Source organism: Macaca nemestrina, chromosome 14, assembly GCF_043159975.1.
Source record: "Macaca nemestrina isolate mMacNem1 chromosome 14, mMacNem.hap1, whole genome shotgun sequence".
Lineage (NCBI taxonomy): Eukaryota > Metazoa > Chordata > Mammalia > Primates > Cercopithecidae > Macaca > Macaca nemestrina.
The window spans coordinates 113,873,734-113,892,349 of NC_092138.1; the positions used below are offsets into that span (position 1 = coordinate 113,873,734).

General features: G+C 47.5%; 1 protein-coding gene across 5 annotated transcripts in view; it reads right to left on the reverse strand.

Annotated features, from left to right (window-relative positions):
- Positions 1-603: 603 nt before the first annotated feature.
- The window catches only part of LOC105464067 (adenylate kinase 8), a 156,816-nt gene continuing 138,803 nt past the window's right edge, over positions 604-18,616 (reverse strand). For all 5 annotated transcript variants that reach the window (XM_011711732.2, XM_011711731.3, XM_071078536.1 and 2 more), the window contains 2 exons: positions 2,460-2,540; positions 604-950 (listed from right to left, as the gene is read on the reverse strand). In XM_011711732.2, the coding sequence (XP_011710034.1) occupies positions 713-950; positions 2,460-2,540 (319 nt within the window). In that variant the 3' untranslated portion in view covers positions 604-712. The remainder of the gene's footprint in view (positions 951-2,459; positions 2,541-18,616) is intronic.

Below are 18,616 nucleotides of genomic sequence, written 5' to 3' on the forward strand. Positions count from 1 at the left end.
CTGTGTCGACCAGGCTGGAGTGCAGTGGTGCGATCTCAGCTCACTGCAACCTCCACCTCCTGGGTTCAAGCAATTCTCCTGCCTTAGCCTCCTGAGTAGCTGGGACTACAGGCATGAGCCACCACGCCCAGCTAATTTTTGTATTTTTAGTAGAGATGATCTTTCACCATATTAGCCAGGCTGGTCTCGAACTCCTGACCTTGTGATTTACCCGCCTCGGCCTCCCAAAGTGCTGGGATTATAGGCGTGAGCCACCGCGCCCAGCCAAGGTGGGTGTTTTAAAAGCTGTATTTGTTGAGTGCTTCTGGGGCTGGGCACTGTGCTGAGATCTTTATCGGCATCACCACTCCTTATCCCACAGCAAGCCTGTGAGGCGGCTACGGTTTCTAGCCTCAAGTTGGTTGTGAGAAGAGAGGCTCTGTGGGTTGGGACTCCAAGGACACACCACGCGCTGGTGCTGGAGCCACCACTTGTCCCAGGTCCGACTCCAGAGACCCGGCCTGTACTCCACTTTACCACCACTGTGGGCTTCACCTGTCCTGTGTCTCCAGACCCCTACATGAGGCCAACTTCCAGCCGCCTCACCTTCAGGACGCATGAGACTGTACCCAGCACGCTTTATTGGCTTTTTAGGGGAGCTTTGCAGAGGTTGGAGGGCTGGGGGCAGGGGATTAACTCTTTCCCTGGGGCAGCGCTCCTGGCTCTGAACCCATCAGGGGATTTTCTTGGGCAGGGGATTAATGATGCCGCTCTCGATGTATTCAAAGACGGTGTATGGGTCCTGGTCTCCGTTGAGGGTGATGGCCGACCCATAGAGCTGCTCCAAGTCGGCCGAGTTCCTGTAGAACAGGTCCATTTTCAGCTTGACCTGCTCTTCAGCATCCTTCGGGTTCTGCAGGAGGCGAGCCTGGATCTCCATGGTGGGAGGTGGCTTGTACATGAGGTGGTACCTGCAAGGGAGGAAGGAAAGCAGGTGACCCACGGCCTGGCCCGGAAGCAGGGGAGAAGGGGACCCTCTACTCTATTGTGGACCAATTTGGGGTGTCCTGGCTACCACCACCATCGCCAAACATTTGCTGCTGTGGACCGCTGTGTGCACACATTTGACTGATGGGCCCTGGAGCTACAGAGATACCCATGATGTGCTCCCCGCTCAAGGGAGAGGGAGAGAGATCAGTGATAGAAGGACAGAATACAATCATACATGGGCAAATTCTTTCCTTCCTCCCTCCCTCTCTCCCTCCTTCCCTCCTTCCTTCCTCTTTCCCTCCTCCCTACTCTCCTTTACTTCCCTCCTTCCCTTCCTCCCTTTCTCTTCTTCCTTTTCCTTTTCTTTTTTGAGACAGGGTCTCACTCTCTCGCCCAGGCTGGAGTGCAGTGGCATGATCTTGGCTCACCACAACCTCCACCTCCCAGGCCTGCACCACTACTGTCCAGCTAATTTTTGTATTTTTAGTAGAGAAGGGGTTTCACCATGTTGGCCGAGCTGGTCTCGAACTCCCGACCTCAGGTGATCCACCCGCCTTGGCCTCCCAAAGTACTGGGATTACAGGCATGAGCCACCGTGCCTGGCCTCTTCTTCCTTTTTCCTCCCTTCTATTCAATGTTTATCTGCACTGAGTCCAGCGTTAAATCTGCCGCTGACAGTGCTATGGTAAGCAGGACAGGTCTGTGCCTACCGAGCTCACAGTTAGCTGAGGGAGTGGGACATTACAGCACCTGTGGAGATGGAAGGAAGTGCCACAGCCGTTCACTGTTGGGAGAGACTCCAGGGACAAGGTGATATGAAGGCCACAGTACTTGAGATGGGAAAGCTACAAACTCCCATGACAAATCAGGTCTACTTTTTAGAAAAATCCCTGCACTTCCTTCCTGCCCCGCCCCACCCCACTCCTGCGTCCCTACCAAGAAATGGGACCCTGATTGTCAGGAGAGATGGCAACACCTGCCTCTGAGTGACTGTGGGGCTTTCCATTGCATTTCAACATGAGTGCAGTGCTTGTACTTGGTCAGACTGCAGAATCAAACTCGGAATTTACCTCCTGTAACTATGGGAAGCCTCAAAGGAAACTTGTGCCCGTGGGGATGGGTTTGTACAGCAACCACCGCCGGGATGCATCGTGGTTGGAGGAAAGGCCAGTGAGGAAACACACAGGTGACGCCCATCCCAGGCTGCTGTTTCACATGCCGAGATTAAGCTGTTGACCCCAGGATAGAGTGTGGGTGAACATTTCACCATTGTGTTGCTTTAGATACACATTTTCTGGTTATTCTTCCAGGCAAAGAGGGTCAACAGATATTGCACAGAACAACCAGTTGGATAAAGTCCATTTTGATAATCGTCCTTCAGTGGTCATGAGTGTTATCCCTGCAATGGTTCCACCATGGCACTGGTCAGGCAGTTGGGTCTGGCCCCTGGCAGCCCCCAGATTGCCAATCGCCAGGAACACAGCACAAACCTCTCCCCAGTGACTGGATCAATTCTTCTCAGAGTCAGCCGCTCCATGATGGAATCAAATGGCACATTCAGGAAAAATACCCTATAAGGAAATAAACCACATTAATAATGTTTTTTATTTCCTGTATTTTATGATGCTTTGACATCCCGGGTCTTGCGAATCCTGGAGAGACTGCTTCTCCCAGGGCTGGCTAACTCCTAGAGCCAGCAAGGATTGTGCCTGCAAAACTGCCTTTCATGTACAACCCAACCACTCCAGAACCTGTGTCCCCAACCGCTTCCTTCATCTGACTCTCATACCCCAAACCAATATTTTTCCTGCCCTAAATCACCACAGGGCTGGGTGCCAAGCATCCCTATAGACCAGAGCCTGCCAAAATTATTCCAACTGCCCAATCCTACGCTCGCTGTGACTTGTCTGCCTTCTGGGACACGCTATCCCCTCACTCCTGCTCCCTCCTGACCGACTGTGGTGCCTCCCCAGGTGGTCCTGCATGGCGTGGTGTGCCCCCCTTTTCTTGGGAGCTGTGAGTAATAAACTCTTCTTTCAGTGACATTGGCTTCTCTGTATCATCACCTGGTTACCTCTAAACATTCGATTTGGGGTGCAATTAAGACAAGAACAAGCAGATGGTCATGGGGAGCAAACCCCAGGCTGGACTCTCGTCACCCCAGACGAGCATGGGCATCATTTCCCACATGTGGGTGGAGCCACTGGAGCCACTGCTCAGGGCTCTGGGATACCACACTTGGAGGTCACCAGGGGCAGATGCGGGACAGGAGGGCTCCCTGTAAGGATACTCTCAGCTCCCCTGGTTCAGGGACAGCTCTCAGCCCTCATCGCTCCTGGGGGTGGGACTCCCAGGGATGGGGATCATTGTTTGGGTGAGCTTTGGGGGAACATCTTGTTCTCCAGAGCCACACAGTCTAGTCACAGAGAGGCTAGACTCTCACCTCCACTATGGACTTGCTGTGTGAGCTTGGACTACTGACCCAGCCTCTGTCAGACTCAGTTACCCCAACTCTAAAATGGGGCTAATTATAGTTCCCTAGTGTTGAAGATTTAACGCGATAAAGTGTGTGACAAGCTCAGTGCGAGGTCTGCACAGACTCGGTGCCCCAGCGTGGCAGCTGTTATAATTTAATCACCGTTCCTGGATACCCTTCCTGGGAGTTCAGGCTCCCTGACTGCCCCTGCCCTCCTTGGAGAGGTGGGCTTGGTTGTTCTCAGCTTTCTCTCTTTCTCTTTCTCAAAGGAGCCCCTGGACCCAAAGGAGCAGGACACTCCTGCCGATAAGCCCAAATCAGAACCCAGCAGAAGAGATGACGCTCACTCCTCCTGATTCTCAGACTGGGAGCACCAGGAAATTCATCTCTCAAAAGCCTAGTTCCAATGGTTTAATCCTTACCCCCCTTTTTAGGGCAATGGAACACTTACTTTATATAAAACCTTTTTTTTTTTTTTTCTCTTTTTTCACGTTGTTGTTCAGGCTGGAGTGCAGTGGTACAATCACGGCCCACTGCAGCCTTGACCTCCCAGGCTCCATCGATCTGCCCATCTCAGCATCCTGAGTAGCTGGGACTACAGGTGTGCACCACCCGACCCAGATAATTTTTTATCTTTTTTTCAGAGATGGCGTCTCACTATCTTGCCCAGCTGGTCTCGAACTCCTGGGCTCAAGAAACCTGCCCCCTTCAGCCTCTCAAAGTGCTGGGATTACAGGCGTGAGCCACCATATCTGGCCTATATAAGACCTTAGGAGAGTGGTTCTCCACCAGGGGTGATTTTTGTCCCCCAGAAACCATCTGGCAAAATATCTGGAGCCATGTTTTGTTTTCCCAGCTGGACGGTGATGCTGGAAAGCACCTTCTAATGTATAGGACAGCACCCACCTCAAAGAATGATCTGGCCCCAAATGCCAAGTGCATGGTTGAGGAGCCGTGTTCACACAGTGTGTGAACAAACACAATGACAAGAGGTGTGGCTGCTCTGGCTGGGAGAGGTGGGGCTGGGGAAGAGCCAAGACCCCGAAGCTCCCACCCACAGAGCTAAGCCAGGTCTTCTAGCGCTGAACCATCTTGGTTCATTTTTTAAAAATAACTTTTAGAACATTCCATTGCTCACTTACTATTTGCTCGTTTGCCCTTTAATTCATTTATACATATGTTTATCAAGTGCTGGCTGCGTGTCGGACACAGTAGGAAGCTCCAGTGTTTACCAGCTCACCATATGGAATTTAGGCACTACATTTAAGAATCTCTTCCTTGACGACATTGACAGGGTCCTATGACTGGCATGTGCAGTGTCCACTGGGGCCAAAGTTGGTGACAACATCAGTGACAACAAGAAAACATCAGTGACAACAAACACTCCGTGTGCACCTAAAGCCTTGTATTCATTTCACTTTCAAGAAGGTAAACTCAGGCCAGAAGCACCTCTACGTGCGGAGAAAACGCACACAAATGAGACCTCCCTGCTTCCCTCCTAGCATAATCAAAAGATTAAATCAAAAGATGAATCGAAAGATTAAAATCCCAAATGTGGAAATCCCGAAAGCCAAATTCTGAGCGATTCGTGCGTTTTCAGCAGTGCCCAGGCTAGCTGTATCATGTTAGGCGGGATTATTACCTTGTTATTGTCTTGGAAACTAAATATGGTTTCGGGAGGTACCTATGGGTGCCAAGTCAACAATACGGTGGGAGACTTTTCAGTTATTTTCAGACTGCCTCCTCCAAGTCAGTGAACAAAAGCAGCCAGTCACTGACATCCTTGGAATTCTCCAGATGTGTTGAGCGGGCTGCCAAGAGGCCACGCTTTGGTAGGTCCAATGGGACACTGGTTCCCATGAGGCCCAGACCTACCTTTGGGGCACAGGTGTCACCTGCTTTGTCCAGAGCAATAAAGCACGTGCTCAAGAAATGCTTGTGAAGGAATGAAGAAATGAACCAACGGTACCCAGGCCTAGCATTCTTTTTAAAGTCACTGCCCACTGCCTGTTTTTTTATTTTTTTTTCATCCCTGATTCCCCCCCCTCCCCGGAAAAAAAAAACTCATCTAACTGGTAGAACTGAGAGTGATCTAAAATCCTAGGGTTGGGCGGGATCTTAGACCTGTAATTCCCAGGGATCAGTTGCATCAGAATCCCATCAGGAGCCTTTGACAGTGGATGACTATGCCCCTCGCCCAGAACTGCTGAGTCAGTGGCATTGGAGGGAGCCCAGTGTGGCCCTGGTGACTGGAATCCACTGCCTTAGAAAACACCCAGGCCAGGGATTCTGAGCCAGGCACCCCACGGGTCCTGTGAGCCCCGGAAATTCGATACAAACTGCTGACCACATGGAGAATGTGTGCCCTCCTGGGTGCTGGGTGGGCTCGTCAGATTCTCAAAGGGCCGCTGGTCCTTAAACGTCATTATGAATCTGAGTCAAAACCTCATGTTCTACAGGGAGATGAGGGACCTGGCCTCGGCAAAGCCGGGGCTGGCCCCGATCTCGCACGCTGTCCTCACGCTCACTGTTCTCCTTGGCTTGTAGACACCTTTTCATTCTCCTGATTCCCTCTGGGGCGCCACCCTGATCCCCTCGCATCCCTGTGGCTTGGCTGGAACTACCAGGTATGTATCATAATCCTGAAAGACCAATCCCCAATGTCCCAATCCCAAACGCTGAAATCCTGAAAGGTTCAAAATCCCTAAAGTCTACATTCTAATGTCTAAAATCCTGAAGATCACAATTTCAAAAGACTAAAATCCCAAATGTGGAAATCCTGAAAGCTGAATTCTGAGTGATTTGTGTCTTTTCAGTGGTGCCCAGGCTAGTTGCACCATCTTGGAAACTAAATATGGTTTCAGGAGGTGCCTATGGGTGCCAAGTTGACAATCGGTGGACTTGTGGACTTAATTTTATGTGTCATCTTGACTGGATGAAGGAGCACCTAGCAAGGTGGTAAAGGATTCTTTGGGGCATGTTTGTGCAGGTTTCTCCAGAGGAGAGGGCGGTGAGTCTGAGAGGGTGGGTGTGGAAGCCCTACCCTGCCCTCAGTGTTGGTGGGCCCTGCGTAATCAGCCAGGGTTCCGGAGACAACCACTACAGAAGGCGAACTGGTCTCTCTCGGAGGGCTGGACAGGCTGTGCTTCTGCTGCCTTGGACATCAGAAATTTGATTTCATGGAAGTGCTTATCACAAGGCTGACTGTGTGTGAGCACTGCATATGGACATGGAAAGTTTTAAAACTTCCTCAGTGAATGACCAGATGTCCTATTTATGCATCTGCATTTGAGAAGGATAAAGTTTCTTGAGAGCTCAGCTCTCTGGATGACTATATATGTGGTGGTGACCCATCTGGGTTTTTGGTCAATCTTGTCAAAAGACTGAGGTTGTGCTGAGGTGGGAGGATCCCTTGAGCCCAGGAGTTCAAGGCCAGCCTAGGCAACATTACGAGACCCCGTATCTGAAAAACAAAACAAAAAACAAAGGTAGGTTGTCTGTCATGGTGTTTCAGATGACCACAGTTGCAAAGCTGGGTTCCCACAATTACCAACCATAGTAATATGCATCTATACATTTCATTTTTAACCTATTTCTTTATGAAGATGATTCATCTACTCAAAATTGTAATACCCGTGTGAATGCTATTAGTGTACCTGGAGTGTTTATGCTTGTTAAACAAGCTTGTTTATGCTTGTGAAACACCTGAGTGTTTATGCTTGTGTTTATGCTTGTGGAATACGTTATTATGGCCAATTTTATTGTGTAAAGTGGCCTACAAAGTGCTCTGTGGTGTTTTTAATATCTCAGATAAATCCCCTTTTCAAAATGTAAATAAACATTTTTTAAATAATTAAAAAATGTTTTTTCCAGAATTATATTTTTGGGATTTCGATCTTTCAGCATTGTGATTTTCAGAATTTTAGACTTTAGGGATTTTTGACTTTTCAGGATTTTAACATCTGGGATTATGGCATTCAGGATTATGTCTTTCAGGATTATGATCGGTTCCTGAACTAGTTTGCCCCAGGGCTGCAGGGCTGGGCCTGAGGGAGGCCCAGAGGTCACCGATCTGAGTGCTGGCTCCTCCTGGCCACAGGAATTTGTTTAGAATGCAAGGCTGATCCAAGCCAGGTCTATGAGAGGCCACCCCAGGGCTTGCTGGAGAGAAGTGAGCTTCATTTCTGTTGAGGCTGCAAAGGCAATGAAGTGGAAGCCCGGGGTTGCCTGGGGCCCGCATCCATAGAAAGCCTGAGAATGAAGTTCACGCCATGACAGCAGAAAGACGGCGAGCCATTTTTGGGGCCCTGGATCAAGCTGTGCCTGTAGCCAACCTCAGCACGTCACTGACATGAATATATATCTATCTCTTCTCTTGCCTAAGCTGGGTTTCCTGCAATTGTTACCCAAAGGACACATCATATGTTCAGTTTTTCCAGTGCCACTTGCTTCTAGAAAATGTGTGAACTTAAAACAACTGTGAGTCCCTGAGCACAATCGCTTTCTCCTTTGAGGTCAGCTTCTCCTGTGGCCTTGTTTCTCCCTCTCTCACTTTGCCCATGCTGTTCGCTGAGCTTTGCTTCTGCCCAGTCGCCAGGAAGCCCCTCACTGGTGCCTGATGAAAACTGAAGCTGCCCAACTGGGCGCGGTGGCTCATGCCTGTAATCCCAGCACTTTGGGAGGCCGAGGCTGGTGGATCATCTGAGGTCAGGAGTTCGAGACCAGCCTGGCCCATATAGTGAAACCCTGTCTCTACTAAAAATACAAAAAAAATTAGTCGGGTGTGGTGGTGGGCACCCGTAGTCCCAGCTACTTGGGAGGCTGAGGCAGGAGAATTGCTTGAACTCGGGAGGCAGAGGTTGTAGTGAGCCAAGATCGCGCCATTGCACTCCAGCCTATGCAACAAGAGCAAAACTCCGTCTCAAAAAAAAAAAAAAAGAAAAGAAAACTACAGCTGCCCCTCCATGAAGCGAGTCCAGCTGTTTCCCCAGCAGCCTGGAGGGGCCGGGAGCCATGAAAAGCCATGTCCTCCTTGTACGTGTGCTTGATAATGACTTCCATTCACAATGTGCTGCAAAATAACAGCCACCAAACAAAACAAAACAAAACAAAACCATGCGAGATCGGGGAGTGTGTAAATACAGGGAGTGCAGGTGTCGCAGCGGCTTTCATCCCTGACGCTGTGAACACGCGGCCCCCCTCGCACCCCCGGTACTGCGAGGCCCAACAGCAACACCAAAACACGGCTGTCACCGCGGCTGGCGGCTCTGGATGCCGACGCCAGTAGAAAGGAAGCAGGTTTGGAAATCCCTGATAATTGAAGCTGCTTCATAAACAAGCCCCATTTGAAAGATTTTTAACCCAGCGTATCAAGACTGCTTGTCGTCATTCAAGGGAATGGCTTGTGAAAGGCTGGCAAGATCAGACGCACAAGGACACCAAATGGGTGCTTGAAGCACACTGCTGGGGACAGCCTCGCTGTGGAGGGCCCTGCTCCATGCTGGAAGCTTCTGATTATCCTGGCTCATTGCGCCCAATGTGAGGGCCAGGTGGCGGGGTACAGGGGCAGCCCAGGCCACTCTGCTGAGAGCTACTGCCCTGTGCACACCCCCAGCCACTGGTTTTCTGTTTTCTGCTGTTTATTTACAGAGCCAGGAAAGGGAGAAGGGTGAAAGCAAAGAATACTGAAAACAGGGTGTGCTGGGCAGACCCTCCTGGTGTGGGTGAGGGAATTGGGTGCCTGGATTGGCCAGGGGCGGGCACTCTACCTGCCCTTGGCTTTGCAGAACTTCAGGCTGGTAGATGCTTCAGGAAGGGAGGTGGAAGGTGCCTTTGGAGGTCTCTAATCCCTGCTCCAGGTGGGCACCTGGATCAGCTGCCTCAGCACCTCCCTGGAGCTTATTAACGGTGCTGCCCACTCACTGGAGTCCATGTTTAACAAGATCCTCAGTGATGTGTAGGCACATTAAGGTTGGAGAAGGGTCACTCTGATCCGTTTCCAAGATTTGTCTGGTGTTGAGACTTATCTGGAAGGCTCACCTAAAATACAGATTGCAGGCATCCCTTCCCCCAAGAGCTACTGAACCAAAACCTCCAGGGGAGGGGCTGGGAGGCCTTTATTTGTAAGTCAGCAGTTCGGGTGATTTTCATGCCCAGGCAGGTATGGGAGCCATGGCTCTCATCCATGGTCTCACCCTTGGCCGCACCCTGAAACCAACAAGAGCTTTGAGCATGCTGAGGCCTGGGCACTACTCCCGGAGATGCTAGTGTAATTGGTCCAGGGTGAGGCCTGAAAATGGGGATTTTTAAAAGCTCCTCACTGGGTGTGGTGGCTCACGTCTGTAACCCCAACACTTTGGAAGGCTGACACAGGAGGATCGCTTAAGCTCAGGAGTTCAAGACCAACCTGGGCAACACAGTGAGACCCCATCTCTACAAAAAGACTTTTAAAATTAGCCCAGTGTGGTGGTGCACTGATAGTTCCAGCTACATGGGAGGCCGAGGTGGGAGGGTCGCTTGAGCCCAGGAATGTGAGGCTGCAGTGAGCTACAACCACACCACTGCACTCCAGCCTGGGTGACAGAGCAAGATCCTGTCTAAATAAATAAATAGGTTGGGCACGATGGCTCACGCCTGTAATCCCAGTAGTTTGGGAGGCCGAGATGGACAGATCGCCTGAGGTCAGGAGTTTGAGACCAGACTGGCCAGCATGGTGAAACCCCATCTCTACTGAAAAATACAAAAATTAGCTAGGCATGGTGGCGTGCGCCTGTAATCCCAGCTACTCAGGAGACTGAAGCATGAGAATCGCTTGAACCCGAGAGGTGGAGGTTGCAGTGAGTGGAGATCGCGCCACTGCACTCTAGCCTGGGCGACAAAGCAAGACTCCGTCTCTAAATAAGTAAATAAATAAAAGCTCCCTGGGTGGCTGTAGTGTGTAGCCAGGGTTGAGTACCACTGCCCTGATTCAATCTACTTAGTCTACTGGGTCCCAGAGAGCTGAGGGGTTCGTACTCTGTCACTCTGATCATTGGTGTCAGATATCCAATGACAACTGGGGGCTCCAGACCCACCCTTGTAATGCCCCCTCCAGCCACACTGCCTGAGACTCTGTTTGAAGAACACAGGAAGCCTCTTTCCTCAATGACCTTGAAGCTCATCCCCTGCTTTCATCACTGGAAACTGAAGGTGAAATTTACTCTGGATCCATGGATGGATTTTGCAAGTTGAGAGATACGATGTACAATAACTGACTGCAAATATGATGCCCAGTTCTGCCCAGAGGCAGGGGCCTGACTGTGTTGGCCTCTTGATCTTAACCAATAAGCCTCCACTATTGCAAAACCCTACACAAAGCAATATGATATAACCACAGGGAGATACTACTTCACACTCAGTAGAATGACTGTTACACATTGAAAAACAAACCATACAATAAGTGTTGGCTAGACTGTAGAGCGATTGGAACTCCTGCACATTGCTGGTGGAAATATAGCATGGTGCAGCCTCTGTGGAGAATGATAGGCCGGCTCCTTGAAAAATTAAACATAGATCCAGCAGTTCCGCTTCTGAGGATATAACCAAAAGAACCGAAAGCAGGGACTCGAACAGGTATTTGTACACCAATGCTCTTAGCAGCATGATTCACAACAGCCAAAAGGTGAAAGCAACCCAGCTGTTCATCAATAGATGAATGGATAAACAAAATGTGGTCTATACAGTCATGCATTGCTTAATAACAGGAACACATTCTGAGAGTTGTGTTGTTTCTTGAACATCATGGAGCACACTTACTCATACCTAGTTGGTATAGCCTACCACACAACTAGGCTACAGTCCTGTACAGCATGTTACTGTACTGAATACTGTAGGCAATTATAATGCAATGATAAGTACTTGTGTACCCACACATATCTAAACATAGAAAAGGCACAGTAAAAATATGGTATCAGAATCTTATGGGACCACCATTGTATGTGTGGTCTGTCATTGACCAAAATGTTGTTATGCAGTGCATGACTGTACATACAATGAAATACTATTCAGTCTTTTTTTTTGAGACTAAGTCTCCCTCTTGTCCCCCAGTCTGGGGTGCAATGGTGCGATCTTGGCTCACTGCAACCTCTGCCTCCCAGGTTCAAGCGATTCTCCTGCCTCAGCCTCCTGAGTAGCTGGGATTACAGGTGTGTACCATCATGCCCAGCTCATTTTTTGTATTTTAAGTAGAGACAGGGTTTCACCATGTTGGCCAGGCTGGTCTCAAACTCCTGACCTCAGGTGATCCGCCTGCCTTGGTCTCCCAAAATGCTGGAATTACAGGCGTGAGCCATCACGCCTGGCCAATCAGTCTTAAAAAGGAATAAAATTCTGACACATGCTAAAACCTGGATGAACCTTGAGGACATTATGCTAAGTAAAATAAGACAGACACAAAAGGACAAACATTGTATGACTCAATTTTTTGAGGTCCCTAGGGTAGTCAAATTCATACAGACAGAAAGTAGAATGGGGCTTCCAGGGGCAGGGGGAAGGGGAAATTGGAAGTTAGTGTTTTAATGAGTCTAGAGTTTTAGTTTGGGATGATAAAAAAGCTCTGGAGATGAGTGGTGGTGATGTTTGTACAACAATGTGAAGGTATTTAATGCTACTAAACTTATACTTCAAGATGATCAAAATAGTAAGCTTTATGTTATGTATATTTAACACACGCACACGCAAACACAAGCAGTTAGTAGACATTATAATGAAGGCAACTGGGGGAGAGAAGTTCTCTGACCTTGAACAAACTTACAATTTAATGAGGTTCTGAATACATGCACATATACAAATAAACGCATGGACAAAACAATGAACCATATGATAGTATTAATTCTACACAAACTATAATGCAAATGCTACATAAACTCTTTCAGAAAATAGAGGAGGAAGGAATATTGATTTTATTAGTCAGCTTTTCCTTGATACCGAAAACCAGACAAAGACATTAAAATAAAACTACAGACCAACATCCCTCATAAACACAAATGCAAAAATCCTTAGTAGAATATTAGGAAATTTAATCTAGCATTACATAAAAGGAATAACATGTTACAACTAAGTGGGATTTAGCCTGTGAATGGAAAGCTAACATTCAAAAGTCAATCAATATAATTTACTGTATCATTAGAAGAAAAAGTTTATAATCATCTCAACAGATGTGGAAAAAGATGTGACAAAATTTTACACCAATTCCTAATAAAAACTCTCAGCAAACTAGAAATAGAAGGGAAATTCCTCAACTCAATAAAGGGCATTCACTTAAAAACTATAGTTAAGATCATACTTAATGCCCAAAGACTAAACACTTTCTCGCTAAAATTGGGAACAAGGCAAGAATGTCCACTCTCACTTCTACTATTCATCATTAAACTGTGAGTCCTGGATTGTACAATAAGACAAGAGAAGGATATAACAAGTATATAAATTGAAAACAAAAATATCCCATCACTGTCTCTATTTGTCATCTATTTGTAGATGACATGATTGTCCAAACAGAAAGTCCCAAATAATTTTCAAAAAAAGCTACTAGAATAGGTAAGTTTAGTGAATTTGCAGGATAAAAGATCAATATACAAAAAAAATGGTCTTTCTAGATACTGGCAATAAACAGAAATTGAAATTTTAAAGTACCATTTATAATAGTACAAAAATAAAATATTTAGCTGTCAATTTAACTAATACTAGGTCTGTGTACTGAAAACTACAAAACGCAAATGAAAGAAATCAATAAGACAAATAAATGGATAAGCTATACCATGTTCATGGATGCAGAGACTCAATATTGTAAACTGTCCATCATCTTCTCCTAATAGATCTACAGATTCAATGCAATTTCAATCAAAACATTCCAACATGTTTTTTGTTTGTTTTTGAGAGACAGGGTCTCACTGTGTTACACAGGCTGGAGTGGAGTGGTGCACAGCGGTAAATCATAACTCACTGCAGCCTCAAATTCCTGGGTTCAAGTGATCCTCCCACCTCAGCCTCCTGAGTAGCTTGGAAGGCATGAGCCACCATGCCCAGACAAGTTTTTTAAATATTCTATACAAGTTAATTCTAAAATTTATATGGAAAAAAGGAATTAGAATTATTAAAACAATGTTTAAAAAGAAAAGCAAATTGATTTTAAGACTGACTACAAAACTTCAGTAATCCAGGCAGTGTGGGGGTATTAGTGAGAAGACAGACACATAGATCAAAGGAACAGAATACAGAGTACAGAAATACACTCCAACAAATGTCATCAATTACTTTTCAACAAGGTTTGAAGGCAATTCAATGGAAAAAGAATAGTCTTTTCAACCCAGTGATGCTGGAACAATGGGACATCCACATGCAAATAATAATCTTGACCCACACCTCACAGCATATACAAAATTCAACTCAAAATGGATCACATACCTAAATGTAAAACCTAAAACTTATTAAACTTGTAGAAGAAAATCTTTATGACTTTGGGTTGAAGATTTTCCAAGATATGACACTACAATAATGATCTATAAAATAAAGAATTGATAAGTTAGACTTTATTAAAAACCGAATAATTAAAAATATCTGCTCTTCAAGAGACATTAAGAAAATGAAAGATAAGCCACAGACCGTGAGAAAATATTTGCAAAACACATACCTGACAAAGGATTTGTATCCAGAATATATAAAAATGTGAACTACATGCACAATACTTGACATATACAAGGAGGCACAGACCCCTTACTACCTTAGTATTTGCAAATGTGATGCTCAAACTGGGAAGATCTGGCCTAGAAAAATAGTTTCCTGAAAAAGGCTTAATCTGCCTCCTCCTTCCATGGCAATGACGCTGTTTGGGTTTTAAATGAAGTCTCAGCTTCTGTCACACAGCGCCTCTTCTTGGGTCTGAAACACACATCCAGGGTGCACCCTTCTCAGGCAGGCTGCAGCTGACTCTGGCTGTGGAATAATTGTGGGGTGTCTCTCGAGGGGAGCTTCGCAGTGACCACCACAGAAGGGACCCAGAGAGAGAGGAGCGCCATCCAGAAAAGTGCAAAATGACACAGTGGATTGCCACTTAGAATGGTCTGCTTATCTTTAATTAAATGTGTGCCCGTGACACATCAGAGTGGAGATGTAACATCGCCATCGAGCAATGGCAACCTGTGGGGCATTCACGTAACACAGAGCAGGAGTGGCCGTTTTGTATGGATTTGTCAGGACAAGGTCTCTGTCTAGTCTAAAGGGAGAGAGAGGCCGCATCCATGCCTAGGGGCAGGTGTGAGCAACAGGCTGTTAGAGAGTGCAAACTAAAATGGAAGATGAGGATGAGCAGAGGATGAGAGGAAGAAAGCAGCCTTGGGAAGAACTGGGCAGAAAGTGCAAGTGAGTCATGCAGAGACTACTAACAAACAGAAAACCAAAGTGAGCCACTGTGGGAGGAGTTGGTCTCTGAGTACCCTGGGCGTGGGCAGTCTGAGCACCGGCGCTGGGACAGCCTTGCAGGCGCTGTGTCCTCCGTTCCTGGCATGTGCTAAGTGCTAAATAAATATTTAGCACACGATTTCCCATTGCTGAATTACTTTTTTTTTTCCTTTTTTTGAGACAGAGTCTCGCTCTGTCACCCAGGTGGAGTGCAGTGGTGTGATCTCAGCTCACTGCAACCTCCACCTCCTGGGTTCAAGCGATTCTCCTGCCTCAGCCTCCTGAGTAGCTGGGAATATAGGCGCCCGCCAACATGCCGGGCTATTTTGTATTTTTAGCAGAGATTAGGTTTCATCACGTTAGCCAGTATAGTCTTGATCTCCTGACCTCGTGATCTGCCTGCTTTGGACCTCCCAAAGTGCTGGGATGACAGGTTGGAGCCACCGCGCCCAGTCAAAGTATCTTAACGTGGGCAGTTTTCACATCCTCAAGTCTATTCCCAATGACTGTTCAACTCTTTTTTTTTTTTTAATTTAAAAAAGTTTTAAAACCAAGTGCCTCCTTTTCTGTTGGTCAGTACAATTTGATCACAATAAATATGTCCTTTATAGCTCAGGGTCAATTCAAACATTCATAAGAACACAAACAATACTGTGTTCAGACCACTCGTTTGGTACTCTAACAGAACCATTGTCCATTTCTAGCTAGACTGGGACCAGAGGGACAATTCAGGGATGTTTACCTTGGGCAACCTCTCCTTTGAGCCAAGGATAGTTTCCAAAGGAAGTAATCCAGGGGATACACTTGCTCATTGGTGAACACTATTACAACAAACAACACAGAAGTATGTTCATGACTGTTTTTTTTTTTTTTTTTTTTTGAGACAGGGTCTCACTCTGTCCCCCAAGGCTGGAGTGCAGTGGAGCCATTATGGCTGGCTGCAGCTTCTATCTCCAGGGCTCAAGTGATCCTTCCATTTCAGTCCCCCAAGTATCTGGGACCACATGTGTGCTAATTTTTTAATTTTTAATTTTGTAGAGACTCTCCTTATGTTGCCCAGGCTGGTCTTGAATATCCTGGGCTGAAGCGGACCTCCAGCCTCAGCCTCCCAAAGTGCTGGGATTATAGGCATCAGCCACCATGCCTGGCCTGATATATTGTTAATTTAAAAAATCAGGTTATATATCAGGCAATGTATAATACTGTTTGATCCCACTCAAAAAATGTATAGAAAAGAAAAATAATGCAACATTAAGAATGATTATTTCTGGGCCGGGCATGGTTGCTTATACCTGTCATCCCAGCACTTTGGGAGGCCGAGGCAGGGGGATCACCCGAGGTCAGGAGTTTGAGACCAGACTGGCCAAGATGGCAAGACCCCATCTCTACTAAAAATATAAAAATTAGGCCGGGCGCGGTGGCTCACGCCTGTAATCCCAGCACTTTGGGAGGCTGAGGCAGGCGGATCACAAGGTCAGGAGATTGAGACCATCCTGGCTAACATGGTGAAACCCCGCCTCTACTAAAAACACAAAAATTAGCCAGGCGTGGTGGCAGGTGCCTGCAGTCCCAGCTACTCGGGAAGCTGAGGCAGGAGAATGGTGTGAACCCGGGAGGCGGAGCTTGCAGTGAGCCGAGATTGCGCCACTGCACTCCAGCCTGGGCGACAGAGCAAGACTCCGTCTCAAAAAAAACAAAAACAAAAAATTATCCAGGCATGCTGGTGGATGCCTGTAATCCCAGCTGCTTGGGAGGTTGAGGCAGGAGAATAGCTTGATCCTGGGAAGCAGAGGTTGCAGTAAGCTGAGATCATGTCACTGCATTCCAGCTTGGGCAAGAGAGAGAGAGACTCTGTCTCAAAAAAAAAAAAAAAAAAAGACTGTTGCTGCTTATCTTTACTTTCTCTTTTCAGCTCCATATATTTAAAAAACTTTTTACAATATGTAATATATGATTTTTGTAAGGAGAAACAAGCCAGAGTTTTTTTGTTTTGTTTCATTTTTTAAGTCAAGTTCAAGCCAGACACAGTGGCTTGTGCCTATAATCCTATCTACTTGGGAGGCTGAAGCAGGAGGGCTGCTTGAGGCCAGAAGTTTGAGACCAGCCTGAGCAACATAGTGAGACCCTCTCACTAAAAACAATTAAAATTTAAAAAGTGACCTTCTACTAACATGGAAGTCAGGAAGAAGAGAGAAATACCCTGTGTACCACCAGCAACAGCCTTGCCTTCCGTAAACCAGGTCCGGGCCCCAAGGCGGGAGGAAGGGGAGGTTGATGGCGGGGATGTTACGAAGTAGTGGCAGAACAAGGCCCTTACCTTGCAGGGCAAAGCACGCATTCTTGTTTGGTTCCCACACAGTGGCATGCTGGTAACCCAGCTTTTGGCAGTGAGGTGGGTCGACCCCTGATTTGTAGCATTTGCCAATATCCCCATCATCTAGTCAATTTCAAGCTGCCACATGCCGTCCTTAAATGCGGAAGAGAAGTCCACATTCGGACCTCAGGAGCTGGTGCAGGCCAGTTCTAGCACGCCCCTGCCACAGCAGCCCTCTAAGGTGGAGCAGGGATTACTGTTCCCATTTTACCAACAAGGGTACTAGTCAGACGGCCACTTTTTATCAGGCACTGTGTTTGAAGCCAGGCACTTCCTGTGTGTTGTAATCCTCACAACACCCACATGAGTGATTATGGATGATGCTGACTTTTCACATGAGCAAACACATGAGGTCCAGAAAGATCAGATGCCTGCACAAGGTTATTTGGCTAAAAAGGGGTAGAGATTTGAACCCAGGACAGTCTGCTTCCAAATTCATGCCCATAACCATGTGGGGGTACCATCTCTCTCCAACAAGGAGCTCATCTTGCACTTAGTGACCGTGTGTGGTGGGCTGAGTTCCTTGCTTTGAGCCTTCTCCAGAGGTGCGAGACATGGAACAGACATTTCTAGGGAGATGAGAGGGAAGAAGTAAGGCTCCTGACTATGCAGTGGAATGAGCAGCTGGGATGGGTGGGACTTGGTTCTGGTCAGCTCCCAGTTTGCATTTGGAGATGAATAGAGACCTGTGCACCTCTGGCCTCCTGCAGTCTTAGAGCTGAGCACCCCCCCACCCCACTCTGGGGCTGCATCCCTCACCTGCATGGGGGGCCCAGGCGAGGAACCCACCCAGGCCTTGGAAAATGCGGTTGATGAATGGTCATCTTCATCTCCAGGGCTGCACTCCTTATCAGAAGCATTTGGCTCCTTTGTTGATGGGTGCGGATGCAGAAGGGTTGACCAATCCTAGTGTCCAGAGACTTCTTTGAGGTGGCATCTGGTGTGTTGTCCTACTCTCAGAAGATGGTGGGCCTGGGGGTCCCATCCCCAGCCTGAGGACCCTCACTATCATCTGGCTGTTCCCAAGTGGCACCTGGCCACCCAGCCGTCCCTGCCACATGGGTGGGAGTGCCTTTTTCCCTCGTTTCCTGGGATACCCTGGGCAAGTTGAATCACCCATGGCAAGACCAGCCAGTCTGTGCCAGGTCATGGCACCATCTGCACCAGCAGCTCTCAGGTGCAGGTATGGGGCACAGAAGCACACTTTAAAAACTCTGACAGGGCCTTTTTCCTGGTTCCGGGCAGGGCCTGTGTCCGAATCCCCCCCGACATTGCTCTTTCACACCTGTGCACACTTGGGAGTTAGCAGTCAGTGCAAAGTTCCTGCATGCTCCTGGAAACCCATCGTCTTCGCTGGGCACTGC